This window comes from Labeo rohita, chromosome 7 (genome assembly GCF_022985175.1).
Source record: "Labeo rohita strain BAU-BD-2019 chromosome 7, IGBB_LRoh.1.0, whole genome shotgun sequence".
NCBI classification, from domain to species: domain Eukaryota; kingdom Metazoa; phylum Chordata; class Actinopteri; order Cypriniformes; family Cyprinidae; genus Labeo; species Labeo rohita.
In genome coordinates this window covers 52813439-52831627 of record NC_066875.1, presented here as the reverse complement: position 1 = coordinate 52831627, position 18189 = coordinate 52813439, and the positions used below count along the sequence as shown (strand labels likewise).

General features: G+C 43.1%; 1 protein-coding gene across 1 annotated transcript; it reads left to right on the top strand.

The window, feature by feature from the left end:
• Nucleotides 1–161: 161 nt before the first annotated feature.
• On the top strand, nucleotides 162–9621 carry LOC127168036 (erythroid membrane-associated protein-like). The gene is made up of 6 exons (XM_051114534.1): nucleotides 162–429; nucleotides 3467–3826; nucleotides 3941–4048; nucleotides 4144–4164; nucleotides 5798–5839; nucleotides 8690–9621. Exons 1-6 carry the CDS (start codon nucleotides 378–380, stop codon nucleotides 9283–9285), a joined length of 1179 nt encoding a protein of 392 aa, XP_050970491.1. The 5' UTR covers nucleotides 162–377; the 3' UTR covers nucleotides 9286–9621.
• The last annotated feature ends 8568 nt before the right edge of the window (nucleotides 9622–18189 follow it).

The window sequence follows — 18189 nt, the reverse complement described above, 5'->3', positions numbered from 1 at the left end:
AACACGACCTAAACAGAAACACGAGCGCCCAAATCTGTGTGAATTTAACAGCAGATTTAATCGCACACGTGTGTAGAGCTGCTGATGACGGTGTTTATTGGGGTCATTAAACTGCAGTTAAACTGAAAATAGAACAGGAGGAAGAACAGGAGAGCGTTTGATTTTATTTGATCGTTCATATCTGACTCTAATATTGTGTTGAACGCGTCTAATGGCTCAAATTCATCTAAACTGACCAGATTACTGGGATTTATTGAACGAGTCTTTGAACCTCATTAATTGCGACAGTCCGATCGATTACGTCTCTCCTTTAATTTATTCTGGAAGAATATCTCTCAGAGCTTGTTTTATCTGAGTCTGTCTGTGTTTCCACAGGGATGTTGTCGATTACCATCGTTTTACTGGTGAATCTCCTCATAGAGACTTCTGGTAAGAACACTGTAATGACACTCATCGATTGTGCCTGTTGTTCATAATAAGATCACTAGATGGCACTGTTTTATGCATATTTTTTATGCAAGAGACAGAAGATCAGTCATTCATATATATATATATATATATATATATATATATATATACAGTGTTGGGGAGTAACTAGTTGTTATGGAATTACGTAATTTAATTACAAAATAAATGTAATTGTAATTAGTTGCAGTTACTGAGAAAGAATATGTGATTAAATTACAGTTACTTTTGAAAAATGCCAGTGATTACAAAGGGGATCACATCTGAATTTTTTCCACACCCACCCCCACTTACAGATTTAATTGACTTCTTTTAAATTGCATTGACTGCTCTAAAATGAGACACCAATGTTTCAGGAGTTTAGGACACAGAATAGGACACATGCTTATTCGATAACCGTTTTATTTCCTATTTGGGTTTATGCATAAACTTTATTTTTTAAGATTGTTTTTTCCAAGGCATTGTTAGATGCTAGTGTTTTCTGTCAAAACTATGCAAACATTTGATTTCAAACCCAGTATCATAGCTATTAAACTATTTCCTGTTATGATGTTATTTATGTTATGATCTTGTTATGACATATAGCGCAACTGCGCTCACGGTGACCGGAGTTCGATTCCCGTCTCGAGGCCCTTTGCCGATCCCGCTCCCCTCTCTCCTCCCAGCTCTTTCCTGTCATCTCTCTACTGTCCTATCACATTAAAAGGTATAAAAAGCCCAAAAATATAAGTTAAAAAAAAAAGTCTGAATTTGTGGTGGCTGTGCTTTAAATTAAATGATTACACAGCTCAGACTTTTTCGGGGCAAAATAAGTCAGTGCTATATGCTTGATAATTTTTCTTGGTGGAAGCTTTGCGTTTGGTTAGCTAATAAAATATTAAAGCTTAATTCAATATTATGTGGACAATTTCTTAATTTTGTCATCCTGGTATCGTGGACTCGCTCTATTGTTTCATACAAACGCAGCTGCTGCCATTTTTTTTTTTTTTTGGACACTGTAATGGATTATAAGATAACTAACAAACTAGTACTACTTCCATAATAATTTATGTGGTGAAATGTTGTGTAAGAAAACTGGTATGACTGCACCTGTTACGTTTAGTGAATGACGGGAGGCGAGCGCATCCATTAGCAAGCTTTATTAGAAGGGCGAGACAGATACAAAGTCGTGCAGGCAGGGTCGAGACGGGCGCAGACAGATATATCACAGGCAGACGAAGAGAATAACCAATAAACAAGAGCGATAGTCCAATAGGCAGGCGGCTAGACAGTCCAAACGAGAAAACCAGGCGAGAGGTCAAAAACCAGGAACTAGGAAACCAGAGAACGCTAAGCAAAGGGAAAACACTAACAAAACAACAATTCAACACTCCGTGCAGTGTACAAGGAAGTCCGGGGTTTTATAGAGCGCCTGATTGGTCACGGGGGCTGATGCAATCAGCGCGGTGGAGGATGGGAGATGCAGTCCAAAATGCAAAGCAACAGTCAGAGAGCATGAAAAGGTGAGAGTGACATCTGGTGGCGGATAGTCCGCAAGACACCGACCAGATCCGTGACAGCACCGTATCCCTAAAATGTCTAGTTTGAACTTGCCGTTTGCTAGCAACTGATTTTTTCATGGAAGCTTTGCGTTCAAATTTTTCAACTCAGATCAGTGTTTCGTGTCTAATAATTTTGCCACAAACCATCTAAATAATCTATCAAGCAGCTGTGTAATAAGTGAGATAATGTACATTCAGCCAGTTGTTATTGCAAAATAAAGATGTATATTATCCCTTACTTATTATAATCTTAATTCAAGTCATAAAGTATTTTAAAAGTCTGACAGTAATCAGTGTTGAGTGCTACTGTAAGGTTAACTCTGCCTGGTTTAAATGTTTCAAAATGATTAACAGTTGAAAATATTAGAAAGTTAGAAATCAAGTAACTAAAAGTAATGTTACATTACTTTAATAAAGTAATTGAAAAGTTACACTACTTATTACATTTTAAATCAAGTAACTTGTAATCTGTAACCTATTACATTTCCAAAGTAACCTTCCCAACACATACATACATACACACACACACACACATATATATATATATATATATATATATATATGTATATATATCTATATATATATATTCATTAATTAGTTTATTGATTTACTTGTAATGTGGATCCCCTTAAGATTTGATGCTGACTGTTATTGTACTTGGTTTGATACAATGCTGTTACCTCTACAAGTTTTTGTATTCTATGTTTAATTAAAAAAAAAAAAAAAAAAAAAAAAAAAAAAAGATCAGTCATTCAGAGAAGAACACATAAGAGCAGAAATGAGCAGAAGTGAGCAGAAATAAAAAACGTAGACCTAGACATCGACCTGGATGATACATCTTTACAGTGAAAAATAAAGTGTATCACCTGCTGTTCTGTGTCGTTGCTGTTTACAAGATTCAGCTGAAGGAAAATGCACAGTCTGTAGTGAATGAATGTTGAGTTCTGGGTGATGACTGGGTGAACTCCATGATGTGCGTCAAGAAAAATAATAGAGACTTGAGAGTATGCACGACATTAAGCACGAGCACTTTCAAATACCAAAATGTGAAGAAATAAATGAAAGAAATGTTAGGTGCCAAATATTTTAGAAAGCTTGATGCTTCACAAGGATTGTGAGGACAACTCCAACTACTGTATCTTCAACACTCCATTTAGTAGATATTCCTTAAGATTGCACATGACATGCAAAAAAAATAGTAAATGTTGTACACATGATTTAGTAAAACGAGGGAACAAATTATTATATCATGCACATGATTTCATTTTTCCCCCCCTGCATGTCATGTGAAGGGCTCTGTATTAAAATGACTAGATTTCACCCATGAAAATTCGCAGATCAAGGCCAAATAAAACATATGTTTATTTTATATGATAAATTAAACTTATAGTAAATAATATATTAAACACATACTGATTAAAGACTAACACACTGTATATTTATTTGATTATGTCTGTCAGTGTCATTCACTGTAGTGGTTCCTGGTGATCCTGTACTGGCTCATGTGGGATCCAGAGTGATTCTGTCCTGCTGGATCAATCCTCCTGAGAATGCTGAAGGTCTGGAGATCCGCTGGTACCGTCAGAATCAGTTCGACAACCCTGTTCTCCTCTATAATCATGGGAAGATCCAGAACATCCAGGAATGTTACAGGAACCGAACGTCTTTGACTCCGCGTTCAGATCAGTCAGGTGGACTGAAGGATGGAGACGTCTCTCTACGGCTGGAGAAACTCACATTTCAGGATGAAGGTTCATTTCACTGTTATGTGAGTGGAGGCACAGCATATGATGGTGAAGCAGTGGAGCTCAAAATCACTGGTGAGTCAAAAACAATTCATGTTGTCATGGATCTACACCTCATTAAAGGAACAGTTACTGTAGAAGTTACTGTACTCTGCTTTTAATTTTTTCTTTATCCTTTATTTTTTTCAGATTCATCAGGTTCCTGGAAGGCTCTTTTCTTCACCCTTCTCATTCTTCTCCTTTGTTTGATTCTGGGTTTGGTTTGGTTGATCCACAAATACAGACAAAAATTAACAGGTACAGTCCGGTTGAAAGTTTTAAAAGATTCAGTCTTTTAAACAGTGTTTTGTTTTATAAATCCCATGTGTTGATATTTTTGATCCATTTTGCAGGGAAGAAAGCAGCAGGTAAAAGTAAGTAACATGCATCACTTCATTTATCATCTGAACACAGTCATGAATCAGATGAATCATTTCAGACGCAGTGTTACTGGGAGAAAATGATTCATTTCTTAGTCCTCATTTGGCTTTAGAGTTTCAGACAAAAATCTGGTGTTTCTGAAATAGTTACCAGTTAGACTGTTTACTTTTTAAAACTGTTCCTGTATGTTTTATTCAAAAGATTATCGGGAATTACAATCCATAAATTAGAGGGAACATTTAATTCTGTTACAAATCATGATTCCTAAAACATTATATAAATCAACACCATGATTAGTAAAATGATGTTTAAATGTTTTAGATGCATGATCTTTGATCATTGTGTCTTCTTGCCTCTTATGTACGAGCAGATATTTTAAGTTGCCATGTCAAATTAAAAAAAGTTCAAAGTTTTAAAACCAAAACAGCACTCACTGCTCCTGTCTGGCAAAATAAATATGTCAGATATTTAAACAGAGACTCTGTCTCTCTGGCTGAAAGTGTCATTTAATGTGGTTTACAAGGTCTGGAGTATTTGTGAAGCTGATTAATAATTAAACATTGTACTGAAACTTTCTCTCATTTTAGTTTGTGTGGAGAAAACTGCGGGGAAACTGACTAAACAACGTATTTATATTAAATACTTTTCCTCTCAGATCTTCAGTGCGTCACAGGTTGTTGGGGTAGACGGTCGAAGGAGCATGGAGGAGGCAGAGTTTTTAGTAAACCCAAAGAGACAACAACCTCTCAATATAACAGAGAGAAAACGAAGAAAGTGGGGAAAGGCAGGGCTATAAGTACTAAAGCAAACGAGGGACTAATAAGGATAATTAACTAGACACAGGTGAACAGAGTAACTAATTAAGCCACAAGGCAAAACTAGGTCAGGGGAAAAACACACAATGTGTTCTAAACGGATATCGCCCTCCAAAGGGCACTTCAGAGTGAAAACAATCATGGCCACCATATTGAAGGGTCGCTCCAAACCGAAGTACTCAAAACTGGCCACTTCAAAGGGCCACTTGCTAATTATGCACTCACAATGTGATATGATACTACCAAAAAAATCATAACGCTACTTTTCATACTGAAATCCCAGATAGCCAGACAATGAAAATATAAATATAAATAAATAAATATAAAAATGATTTGTGTTTGGGACGCTGTGAGCACAGAGACTGTAATGTACACCGTAAGTTTGAAAACGTAAATGTTTAATATGAACAAACAGTGCCCATAAACGGCTGCTGAGACAGTATTCTCAAGTGAAATGATTTGGGGTTTAGACCCAGAAACTGCATTCGTTGGTGCGTTCGTTGGACACATTACATCACTTAACAAGCAGATAAGTGTTTTAGAGCACAATATAGAATGTCATATCATTTCAATATGGAAAATAATTATAATTATAGAATTATCTGCTTTGACATTCCCACTATCACATAATTATTCACTCACCTCCTGAATCAAACTGATTTCTGTTGTATATTGATACTGATATTTTACTTTAACTACTGCTCACTTTCTTTTCCTGTTCAAATTATTATTATTATTATTATTATTATTATTATTATTATTATTATTATTATTATTATCATTATCATTATTATTATTATTATTATTTTAGTTGTGGGAGACATAAATATAGAGGAACTGAGGAAACATGCAGGTATGACGTAATTTCAGTTATATATGCATGCATGCGTGTGTGTGTGTGTATATATATATATATATATATAAATGTGTGTGTGTGTGTGTGTGTGTATGTATGTGTTACGGGATGAACGAGACGAGAGGCAAGCGGATCCAATTGCAAACTTTTATTTAATGGACGAGGCAAAGACATGGTCAGACAGGCAGGGTCAAAATCACAGCAAACAGGTATGTTGGGGCGATGCACAATAGAAGTCCGTGAGTCAGGCGTGGGTCGATCCGTGGCGAACATAATCCATAAAGGGGCTGAGCGAAGGGAATAATCAGTAAACACGAGCGAGGGTTCAAAAGGCAGGCGGCTAGACAGACGAGAACGAGAAGACCAGGCGATAGAACTAAACACTAGGAACTTGGAACCGGGAACTAGGAAACACAACAATAACAACAACAATACTCCGTGAGTGCACTGAGGGGGAGCGGGGTTTTTAAGGATGCCTGATTGGTCACGGGGACTGACGCAATAAGAGCGGTGGAGGATGGGAGATGCAGTCCGAGATTGATAGTGACAGTCAGAGTGTGTAAGTGATGCGAGAGTGACATCTGGTGGTTGGTGGACAACGAGACACAGACCAGATTCGTGACATAGCCCCCCCCCAAGGAGCGGCTTCCAGACGCTCGAGGGAAACAACAGTCCAGGGGAGCGGTGGGGTGGGAGCGAGACAGGGCGAGGGCTGGAGGACCAGGTCCATGAGGGAAGCCCAGAGATTGAGGCAGGACCGACAGAGCAGGTACCCTCCAGGGTGGGGCCGGAGGCGGAGCAAGAGCCCTCCAGAGCGGAGGTGGAGCAGGAGCCTTCCAGGGCGGAGCCGGAGGCAGAGCAGGAGACCCCGGGACCTTCCAGGACAGCACCGGAGGCAGAGCAGGAGGCGCCGAGGCCCTCCAGGGCGGAACAGGAGGCGCCAGGGCCCACCAGGGCTGAGCAGGAACCCGCATAATAGACTGGGACCTGGGGAGAACAGTGACAGAGGAGGCAGACAGAATGAGGGAAGAAGCAGAGAGTTTGTAGGGGGGCGCCACCTTCAAGGGAGGATCCACAGCCACGGCTGACACCTCAGGAGGCATTGGCGCGGCTTCTCCAACTGACGGGACCTCTGGAGCAGACTTGGGACCAGACGGGGCGTGACTTGAGTCTGGGCCGTCAGGCGGGGCGTGACTTGAGTCTGGGCCGTCAGGCGGGGCGTGACTTGAGTCTGGGCCGTCAGGCGGGGCGTGACTTGAGTCTGGGCCGTCAGGCGGGGCGTGACTTGAGTCTGGGCCGTCAGGCGGGGCGTGACTTGAGTCTGAAACCGCTTCGGGAAGACCGGCCATGATGGGTGCCGACTCAGGAGCAGAAAACATGACGTGACCAGGCTGTGGCTTGACTGAGATGGCCTGAGCAGGCTGTGGCTTGACTGAGATGGCCTGAGCAGGCTGTGGCTTGACTGAGATGGCCTGAGCAGGCTGTGGCTTGACTGAGATGGCCTGAGCAGGCTGTGGCTTGACTGACGGGGCTTTAGCAGGCTCTGACGTGGCGGCCATCTTGTGCGGTGGCTCTGGCGTGGCGGCCATCTTGTGCGGTGGCTCTGGCGTGGCAGCCATCTTGTGCGGTGGCTCTGTAACTTCACTTGAGACAGGAAACACAGTTTTAACCCGACTTGACACAGGAACAACAGTTCTAACTTCACTTGCCTTAGGAAGAGCAGCTCTGACTTGACTTAACACAGGAAACACAGCTCCAGCTTGATTTGACACAGGAACAGCAGCTGTAGCTTGACTTGACTTGGAAACTTGACTTGAATCAGGAAACGCAGCTGCAACTTCATATGGCTCAGGTATAGCAGCTGTGACGTGACGAAGCTCCGTTCTCGCCGCCATTTTGCGAATGAGCTCCAAGTTCGCCATCATTTCGAGAAGCCGATCCAACGCGGCCACCCCTGCTTGAGCGTGCTCCAGCAGAGCCGCCGTGTCGTGAGCAGGCCAGGCGGCCGGCGTGTTCGTGGCGTCGCGCTCCGGCGCGGCCGCCATTTTGCGAGCCGGCTCCACAGTAGCCGCCATTATATGACCGCGCTCCGACGCGCCCGCCACTCCGCGAGCGGGTTGCGCGACCGGCATCACTGGGGTATCGCGTTCCTCATTAGCGACCCCCACCGTGAAAGACGAGCCCACAGTCAAATAAGTACAGTCCATACCTGGATGATGTCCGTGAAAAAGTTGCTGGATCCTTGTATGACGGAGTATTCTGTTACGGGATGAACGAGACGAGAGGCAAGCGGATCCAATTGCGAACTTTTATTTAATGGACGAGGCAAAGACATGGTCAGACAGGCAGGGTCAAAATCACAGCAAACAGGTATGTTGGGGCGATGCACAATAGAAGTCCGTGAGTCAGGCGTGGGTCGATCCGTGGCGAACATAATCCATAAAGGGGCTGAGCGAAGGGAATAATCAGTAAACACGAGCGAGGGTTCAAAAGGCAGGCGGCTAGACAGACGAGAACGAGAAGACCAGGCGATAGAACTAAACACTAGGAACTTGGAACCGGGAACTAGGAAACACAACAATAACAACAACAATACTCCGTGAGTGCACTGAGGGGGAGCGGGGTTTTTAAGGATGCCTGATTGGTCACGGGGACTGACGCAATAAGAGCGGTGGAGGATGGGAGATGCAGTCCGAGATTGATAGTGACAGTCAGAGTGTGTAAGTGATGCGAGAGTGACATCTGGTGGTTGGTGGACAACGAGACACAGACCAGATTCGTGACAGTATGTAATTATCTCATATGCATAAGGATTAATAAATGTTACTCATGTATTTTTCCTAACAGTTGAGATCACTATTGACCGTGAACATTCACATCCAGATCTACTGGTTTCTAAGGACTGTAAAATCATAAGGTACAATGCAGGATATGATCACACTGGAGAGGGATTTCCATATGAATTATGTGCATTTGGAGCACAAAGATTCACCTCTGGTTGTCACTATTGGGAGGTAGAGCTGGCACAAAAAAATACCCCTCCTAAAAACTACTGGTTAATTGGTGTGGTGAAGGAGGGAACTTTTACTTCAAGAGACAGATCTGCTTTAACTCCATCAAGTGGTTACTGGTTCTTGTGTTCAGACGGTCCTAATGGTTTTCACACCAACACTGACCAATCAGTCACATTCTCACTGACACCGAGACCTGAACGACTGGGAGTTCTGTTAGATTATGATAACGGTCAGCTGTCATTTTACAATGTCAGTAAGAGTAAACATCTCCTGACCATCAGCGCCACATTCTCTGGATCAGTCGTTCCTCTGTTCAATCCTGGTGTGGCTGATCAGACTCCACTGAAAATCCTGGATTGTCCAAAACCTGTAGAATCAGCTGTAGAGTCCAGTCAACCTTTACTGACTAATAACAGCTCAAATGCCTGAAAAGTCAATTAAATTGAACAAATTCTACTGAATGAGGCAAATAACATTAAGTTCTGGCCTCCACCTGATCAACTGAGATCTCAAATGCTTAAGTTTATACACAAACCTGTGTACTGATCAATCATTTAAACATATTATTTTGTATTACAAATGTTGATAGCTCTAATGACAAATTCCCTGTGATGTTCCTCATTTGGAAAAAAGTCTCTGCTAATTGAAAGTGTCTGTAAATGCTCACCCTAATGGGACAGGGCTAAAAGACCTAGAAGAATAAGGTGCCTCAGCCAAATACTTCGATTTTTCGTTGTACTTCGGGTCTTATGTTTCTTTTCTAAAATATTGTAACTGATATTTAATGATATTTAATATTGTAATATTTAAACATTGATTGATGTTTCTGTGTTAATTTAATAAATGACACAATGATCTGAAGAGCAAAGTCTGACATAGATTTCTAAAGATGATTCCACAAAACAAGTTGCTCAAAGCAAATTAAACAAGAGAAAACACACGGAGACAACAGAACTGCATCCAAAAGAAAAAAAAAGAAAAGAAATGTAAAATGGTGCAGAAGAGCATAAAGAGATTTTCCTGGGTCTGAGTTTACTGGAACTGATAATATGATATATTTTAATGTGCTTTAATATATTGTGCTCATTATCAATCCATATAAAGCACCATAGAAGTATCAAACCCTATATTTGTAAACAGTTCATTGAACAACATATTATAACACAAGTGCTTTTTTTTCCAATCAAGTGTAAGTATTTTCCATAATATGGAATAATATATTTTGATAAAAAAAAATAAAAAAATAAAAAATAAATAAATAATAATAATTTATTAAATTAATAAAAAGAGCTGCAATGTACCACTTTTATTTATAAGAAAGACAATCAATCTCTCCATAACCTTAATAGAGGTTTAGATCCAACAGGGTCAAACAAAATGCAAACCTTGATATCACTATGAGAAAATTCACAAAGCTGTTCTTCCATCAAACACAGGGACAGAATGAAGAATCTTCTTCTAGCTGGAAGTCAGTCATGCTCATTATCAGTCCATATAGTCACACTGTTGATCTAGATATCACATACTGCAGGGCAGGCTTTTCCCTCTTGGTATATTTTTGTACCATCAATATAACAAAAGAAAATGTGGAGAAAACTTCTCATACATTACATGTCAAAGTGGCAAGTTGGGGTTTTCCATTACATTCAGTTGCCTCATAACAACAGAAAACACAGATGAAATGTTCACAATGCAAATACCTTTACACATTCACACTGAATATGAAACGTCATTCATCATCTCTTGACAGATGTCTTACTGTCATTCATCAACTATTTTTAGAAAGCAAAAGTTAAACAGGAAAAACAGACACATTTTTGTCTCCGGTGAGTTTGTTTCTGAATACAACAGTCTGTTCGATTTACGTTTCTCATATCATTTTTTCTGGAAGAAAATCTCCCTCAGAGTTTGTTTTATTTGAGTCTGTCATTATTTTCACAGGCATGTTGGTGATTATTATCGCGTTACTGCTGAATCTCCTCATAGAGACTTCTGGTAAGAACACCACAAACAACACAAACATGTTTTCATGAAGTTTCATGGTATAAATATTTCATACAAGCCTGATGAGATAAAATATATTCATATTTATCAAGTAACTCATATATGTGTTGAGTTTCTACTTTGTTATTGCATTAGATTACATGTGTTTAGACATTTGATACAGACATAGTGATTTAGTATAATCTGAAAAACTAAACTCTAAACTAATCTAAATTATTAAACTCTTAATCTTAACTACTCTTTGCTATCGCTAGCCTTTCCCTACCTTTCATGTGCAAACTTTTGCGTCAAACATCAGTTGTAGACTATAGAGTCAATAGTGTAACAATGTGTTAAGCACAGGATTCGCTTTAAAACCAATCCGTTTCTGTTGGTTAACGTGGCAAATCCGTGAATTCCACACTCTAAGTGGGAAATTCATCGCTCTCACATGAAATTCCCAAATGTGGATTCCTAGTAAAGAATAGTGGATTTTGCCTGCAAAAATTCACAGAACAAAGATAAATGTACAGTTTATATATTTTATATAATAAATTCAATTTATATGAAATAAATAAAGATTACAGACTAATAATTTTTCATTGAGTGTGTTTTTCTGTCTGTCAGTGTCGTTCACTGTAGTGGTTCCTGGTGATCCTGTAGTGGCTCATGTGGGATCCACAGTGATTCTGCCCTGCCGGATCAATCCTCCTGAGAACGCTGAAGCTCTGGAGATCCGCTGGTACCGTCAGAATCAGTTCGACAACCCTGTTCTCCACTATAATGATGGGAAGATCCAGGACATTCAGGAATGTTTCAGGAACAGAACCTCTTTGTCTCCGTGTTCAGATCAGTCTGGTGGACTGAAGGATGGAGACGTCTCTCTACGGCTGGAGAAACTCACATTTCAGGATGAAGGTTCATTTCACTGTGAAGTGAGTGGAGAAAGTTCATATGACAGCAAAGTAGTAGATCTCAAAATCTCTGGTGAGTCAAAAACTACAATTCATTGTGTTTTTTTAATGGATCTACACATTACTAAAGAAATTAATCTGCAGAAGTTAATCTGCATCATGACTGCTTCAAATGCATGACTTTCTTTCCACTGGGTGTAGGCACACATTGTTTGATTCTTGGTTCTGATGCGTTTCTTTCTTAAATAGATTGATGATAAAATGCGACGTCCATACCTATAAAAATAAATTTGGACATTCTGATCCATTTATTGCCCATTTCTTTTCATGAAATAAAAAAGCAAACAACAAAAATAAAGAACCATCCATTCAAGTCTATTACGGTCAAAAACGTTTTTTTGACCTTCTTCGGAGCCCACTTCTGAGTTAACTTGAGAGCACGAATACATTACCTTTTTGATCTGGGATCATTTCTAGCACTTTTCCAAGCATCCACAAATTGCAAGGGACCACAGTGTCTGCAATGAAAACAATGCCACCTGGTTGAAAATGACGTCTTTTTTCAGTCCACTTTTGCCTTTCTTGAAGTAGAGGTAAGTATTCTTTAATCCACCTCGTCCAAAGAGGTCAGAGAGGTATTGAACCTGCCTCCATCTTCTTCTTCCATACTGGTCCTTTTCATCAAACAGCCCAGGACGCAGGATTGGTGTTTTTCTCATTGTAAGAAGATGGTTTGGGGTGAGTGGCGCTAAATCATTTGGATCCTCAGACACTTTGGTAAGGGGGTCGATCATTTAGGACTGCCTCTATTTTACATAGAAAGGTGTGCAATTCATCATCATCCAACATTTGCTGACGCAGAACTGAAGACAATACTTTCTTTACCATTCTTATGACGTTTCCATGTGCCTCCATAGGTGGATTAAAACTCCACTTGATATCTTTGTGTGCCAAGGTTTTCTAAATCTTGTTTTGAATCAAGTTTGTAAGGCCCTTTCTCAATTCCACTTCTGCGCCAATAAAATTTGTCCCATTGTCAGATCTTAAATGTGACACTTGTCCTTTTCTACATATGAATCTGCGCAATGCATTAATGCAAGAGTCAGTGTCTAGAGAAGAAGCGACCTTTAAAACTGAATGCTCTACTGGCCATGCATGTAAAAATCACACCATAACATTTCACAAAAGAGCAGCCTCTTTTTAATTCAGTTGGACTGAAGTAATCCACTCCTAAATTGGTAAATGGAGGTAGATCTACAGTATCTTTTCTACAGGTATGTCAGCCATTAGTTGCTCACTTAATTTCCTTTTCTGTTGCTTGCAAAAGACGCAACTCGAAAGGATTCACCTGGCAGTTGCATTGGCGTGGGTGATCCAGTACTTTCTTCTTGATGTAGAAAGAATATGGTTCCTTCCACCATGACCAATCTGTTCACGTATGTGCTTAAGGATAAGCTTGGAAATATGCTGATCTTTGGAGAGAATTATAGGATGCTTTACCTTTTCTGGCATTTCGATCCTGCACAGCTGACCAACAACTCTCAACAGTCCATCTTCAAGAATAGGGTTCAGCTTATAAATAGTACTATCCCTGCTGATTTTAGACTCCATGCCAAACCTCTCTCATTGACAGAATTGGATGATGGTCTTTTCTGCGTCAAATAGGTCATCCGAAGACAAGCATTGTCCTGTTATTGAAGTCTAAAATTCCTGCACATTGCTTGGGTCGTCTAATTGAAAGTCAGACTGCTTTCGTTGGCGGTTTAGTTCCAGAAAAATGCTCTGTAACTTCAGTAAACATGCTACTGCTATGCTGAGCCATTTCCACTCAGAAAAGTATGTGATCAGTCTATGAGTGGAAATTTTGGACCATTTAACCACCTCTTGCAGGTTATGAGCTTCTGAACCGTCATAACTCTAAACACATTATCTGCTGGATTGAGAAGTGTAGGTGTACTTTCATTGGCTCACATCCACTCCACAGCAGAGCCTCATTTCACACCACTGGTTTACATGTAGGTCGGATGTCCAGATATCGGATATGTATCCGATAGGTTGGATTTGTGTGCAACAAATTCTGATCTGTGTCAGATGTGAGCAAAAAATCTGATTTTTTTTTGCCAGTGTAAATTCAGCCTTTGTTGCTCAATGCTTGCTTGTCCTGGAAGAATAGCAATAATGCCACTGTTATTTCCAGACTCTTTATGATGACATGCCTGTGCAGACACAAGTGTGTTGTTTACTGTTGGTGCAGTTGTTTCTACATGATGATTACCACATTCTGGTCTTATATTGGCTAGCAGATCCAGTTTCTGTAAGTACTGTACCTCTGACATCGCATTGCAGCAACCTCGCAGAAAGACTGCGTAATCTTGAAGAGCTGTCACGTGGTATCAGCTGCCACTGAATCACTTTCTCCATGTAGGCAGCAGATACCACATGATCATTTTGCAACATATCAAGTTTATGCAACAACCGTTTTTTAGTTTGAATTGATTGGTCATCTTTCCCATTACCGTCTACATCTTGCAGACCATAAAACACTCACTGCTTGTTCACATCAGATATAAAAACACATACTTAATGAACATTGTAAACATGGACAGATTGGACACGATAAACCATACATTTTTCTTTCTCTTGTTTTTTAAACAGTGTGTGCACACTGTCTTTTTGATTGTGTTTTAAATGGCCTTGTAAATTTGTCAAGTCAGTCTGATTGTAGCTTGAGATTTAAAGATGCCCCTTAGCCCATGCAGCTGTCACGGTACATCCACAGCGATAATCCGCAACAAGATCCACAAACGGCTTTTCATATGCAGCTGCTGCTTTCAAACGAGCCGTCAACGTGCTTTTCCTCCAGCAGATCAGTCGGCTTGTTCTTTTAGTCTCCAGTTTAATCCAGTTCAGTCTGTTGATGTAGACTTACATCCAAGCAAATAAAAAGCAGCATTAACTGCGGTCAAACTTTTTTGACTTTTGTAGGCACACATTGTTTGTGTAACGTTGAGTGAAAGGCGAGAGGCGAGCGGATCCATCTGCAAGCTTTTATTGAAGGGATGAGACAGATACATAGTCAAACAGGCAGGGTCAAAACAACAGCAAACAGGTATATCAAAGGCAAGGCGTAGGGATAAATCCGAGAAACGAGCAATAGTCCAATGGGCAGGCGGTGAGACAGACGAAACGAGATGGCCAGGTGAGGGAACAAAACACAGGGGAACTAGGGAACAAGGTAACTAGAAAACAAGGGAACTAGGAACGATAAAAATGCTAACCACAACAACAGCAACAATACTCCGTGGCTAGCATGGGGAAAGACCGGGGCTTTTATAGCGCGCCTGATTGGCCACAGGAGTCGACGCAATCAGCGCGATGGGTGATGGGAGTAGTAGTCTGGGGTGCAATGCAACAGTCTGTGTGTAGTGACAGGGTGAGAGTGACATCTGGCGGTGAGCAGACCGCAGGACACCGACCAGATTCGTAACATAGCCCCCCCCCAATGAGCGGCTTCCAGACGCTCCAACCGAAAAACAGTCCTGGAGCAGGAGGCGCAGGGGCCCTCCAGAGCGGAGGCAGAGCAGGAGGCGCAGGGACCCTCCAGGGTGGAACAGGAGGCGCAGGAGCCCTCCAGAGCGGAGCAGGAGGCGCAGGAGCCCTCCAGGGCGGAGCCGGAGGCAGAGCAGGAGGTGCAGGAGCCCTCCAGGGCGGAGCCGGAGGCAGAGCAGGAGGTGCAGGAGCCCTCCAGGGCGGAGCAGGAGGTGCAGGAGCCCTCCAGGGCGGAGCCGGAGGCAGAGCAGGAGGCACAAGAGCCCTCCAGGGTGGAGCAGGAGGCGCAGGAGCCCTCCAGGGCGGAGCCGGAGGCAGAGCAGGAGGCGCAAGAGCCCTCCAGGGCGGAGCAGGAGGTGCAGGAGCCCTCCAGGGCGGAGCAGGAGGCGCAGAAGCCCTCCATGGCGGAACAAGGACCCGTGTCAAGGACTGGAACCTGGGGAGAGCAGGGACAGAGGAGGCAGACAGAATAAGGGGAGAAGCAGAGAGTGCACAGGTTAACGCCGCCTCCCTAGGAGGTTCTACGGCGGGTGCCGACACCTCAGGAGGCATGGGCGCAGCTTCTCTGACGGAAGAGGCCTCTGGAGCAGACTTGAGACCAGATGGGACCTCTGGAGCAGACTTGAGATCGGACGGGACCTCTGGAGCAGACTTGTGAACAGATGTGATCTCAGGAGCAGACTTGTGAACAGACGTAGCCTCAGGAGCAGATTTGTGAACAGACGTGACCTCAGGAGCAGACTTGTGAACAGACATGACCTCAGGAGCACAGTGTGCAGCCCACACACACCAAATGGCAACCGCCATTAAGGGAAGGGCTGTGGCGGGTGGCAGGACCTTTTTGATGTTGGATTTTAACGGTGTTGATGCCACTGGGATGTTCGCTGCCCTCACTGACACAAGTGGTGGGTCCAGCACACTGGCCATCATAATAGGCCGTGACCTTGGGATGTCAGACGAGACCTGGCGAGGCTCTGGGCGGTCAGATGAGACATGGCGAGGCTCTGGACAGATAGATGAGACATGACGAGGCACTGGGCGGTCTGTCGAGACGTGACGAGGCACTGGGCGGTCAGACGAAACGTGACTTGACTCTGGGCCGTCAAGCGGGACGTGACTTGACTCTGGGCTGTCAGGCGGGATGTGACTTGACTTTGGAACAGCAGAAATAACTTCACTCGGCTCATGAAGATCAGCTGTGGCTTGACTTGGTTCGTGGAGATTGGTTGGGGCCTGACTTGGCTCACGGAGACCTGCTGTGGCTTGACCTGGCTTATGAAGACCAGTAGTGAACTGACTTTGCTCATGGAGGCCAGCTGTGACTTGACCTGGCTTATGAGGATCAGTGGTGACTTGACTTGGTTCATGGGGATCTGTAGTGACTTGACTTGGCTTATGAGGACCAGTGATGACTTGACCTGACACGGGAAGATCAGTGGTGACTTGACTTGGCCTGCGAAGCTCGGCAGTGACCTGACTTGACTCATGGAGATCAGAAGTGACTTGATCTGACACGTGAAGACCAGCAGAGACTTGACTTGGCTCAGGAACGACGGTTCTCACTTGACTTTGCTCAGGAATGACAGCTTTGACCGTGCTTGACTCGGGAACCACGGCGGTGACCTTGCTTGACTCAGGAACTACGGCTATGAACTTGCTTGGCTCAGGAACCACGGCTGTGACTTTGCTTGACTCAGGAATCACGGCTGTGACTTTGCTTTGACTCAGGAACGACAGCCTTGACGTTGCTTGTCGCAGAAACGACAGCTTTGACGTTGCTGGACTTGGAAGTTTGACTGGACTTGGAGGCTTGACTGGACTTGGAAGCTTGACTGGACTTGGAAGCTACAGCTGTAGCTTGACCTGACTCTGGAACAACAGCCGTAGCTTGACTTGACTCAGGAGACACAGCTTTAACTTGACTTGACCTTGGAAGAGCGGCTTTAGCTTGGCTTGGCCTGGGAGACACAGCTGGAACTTGACTTGACACTAGAACAACAGCCGTAGCTTGACTTGACACTGACGCTTGACTTGACCCTGGAACAACAGCTGCAACTTGACTCGACTCAGGGGTAGCAGCCGTGACGTGATGAAGCGTCATTTTAGCTGCCCATACCGCCATTAGGGGTGAGTCCAGCACGTGGGCCATCATGACCATAGGTGGCGTCCGAGTGCTGACCACGGGTTCTGGAATGGCGGCCATCTTGTGCAGTGGTTCTGGCGTGGCGGCCATCTTGTGCAGTGGCTCTGGTGTAGCGGCCATCTTGTGCAGTGGTTCTGGCGTGGCGGCCATCTTGACAGTACTTGGCTCAGGAAAGACGGCTGTAACTTGACTTGAGACAAGAGCAACAGCTGTAATTTGACTTGACACAGGAACAACAGTTCTGACTTGACTTGACACAGGAAACACAGCTTTAACTTGACTTGCCTTAGGAAGAGCAGCTCTGACTTGACTTGACGCAGGAAACACAGCTCCAGCTTGACTTGACACAGGAACAGCAGCTGTAGCTTGGTTTGACACTGGAACATCAGCTGTAATCTTGCTTGACTCTGGAGTGGCAGCTGTGACTTTACTTGACTCAGGAAACACAGCTGCAACTTGACTGGACTCGGAAACTTGACTTGACTCAGGAAACGCAGCTGCAACTTGGCTTGACTTGAAAACTTGACTTGACTCAGGAAACGCAGCTGCAGCTTGACTTGACTCTGAAACTTGACTCAGGAAACGCAGCTGCAACTTGACTTGACTCAGGAAATGCAGCTGTGACTTTATATGGCTCTGATATAGCAGCTGTGACGTGACGGAGCTCCAATTTCGCCGCCATTTTGTGAACTGGCTCCGCCGTCGCCGCCATGGTATGAACGCGCCCCGGCGCGGCCGCCATCT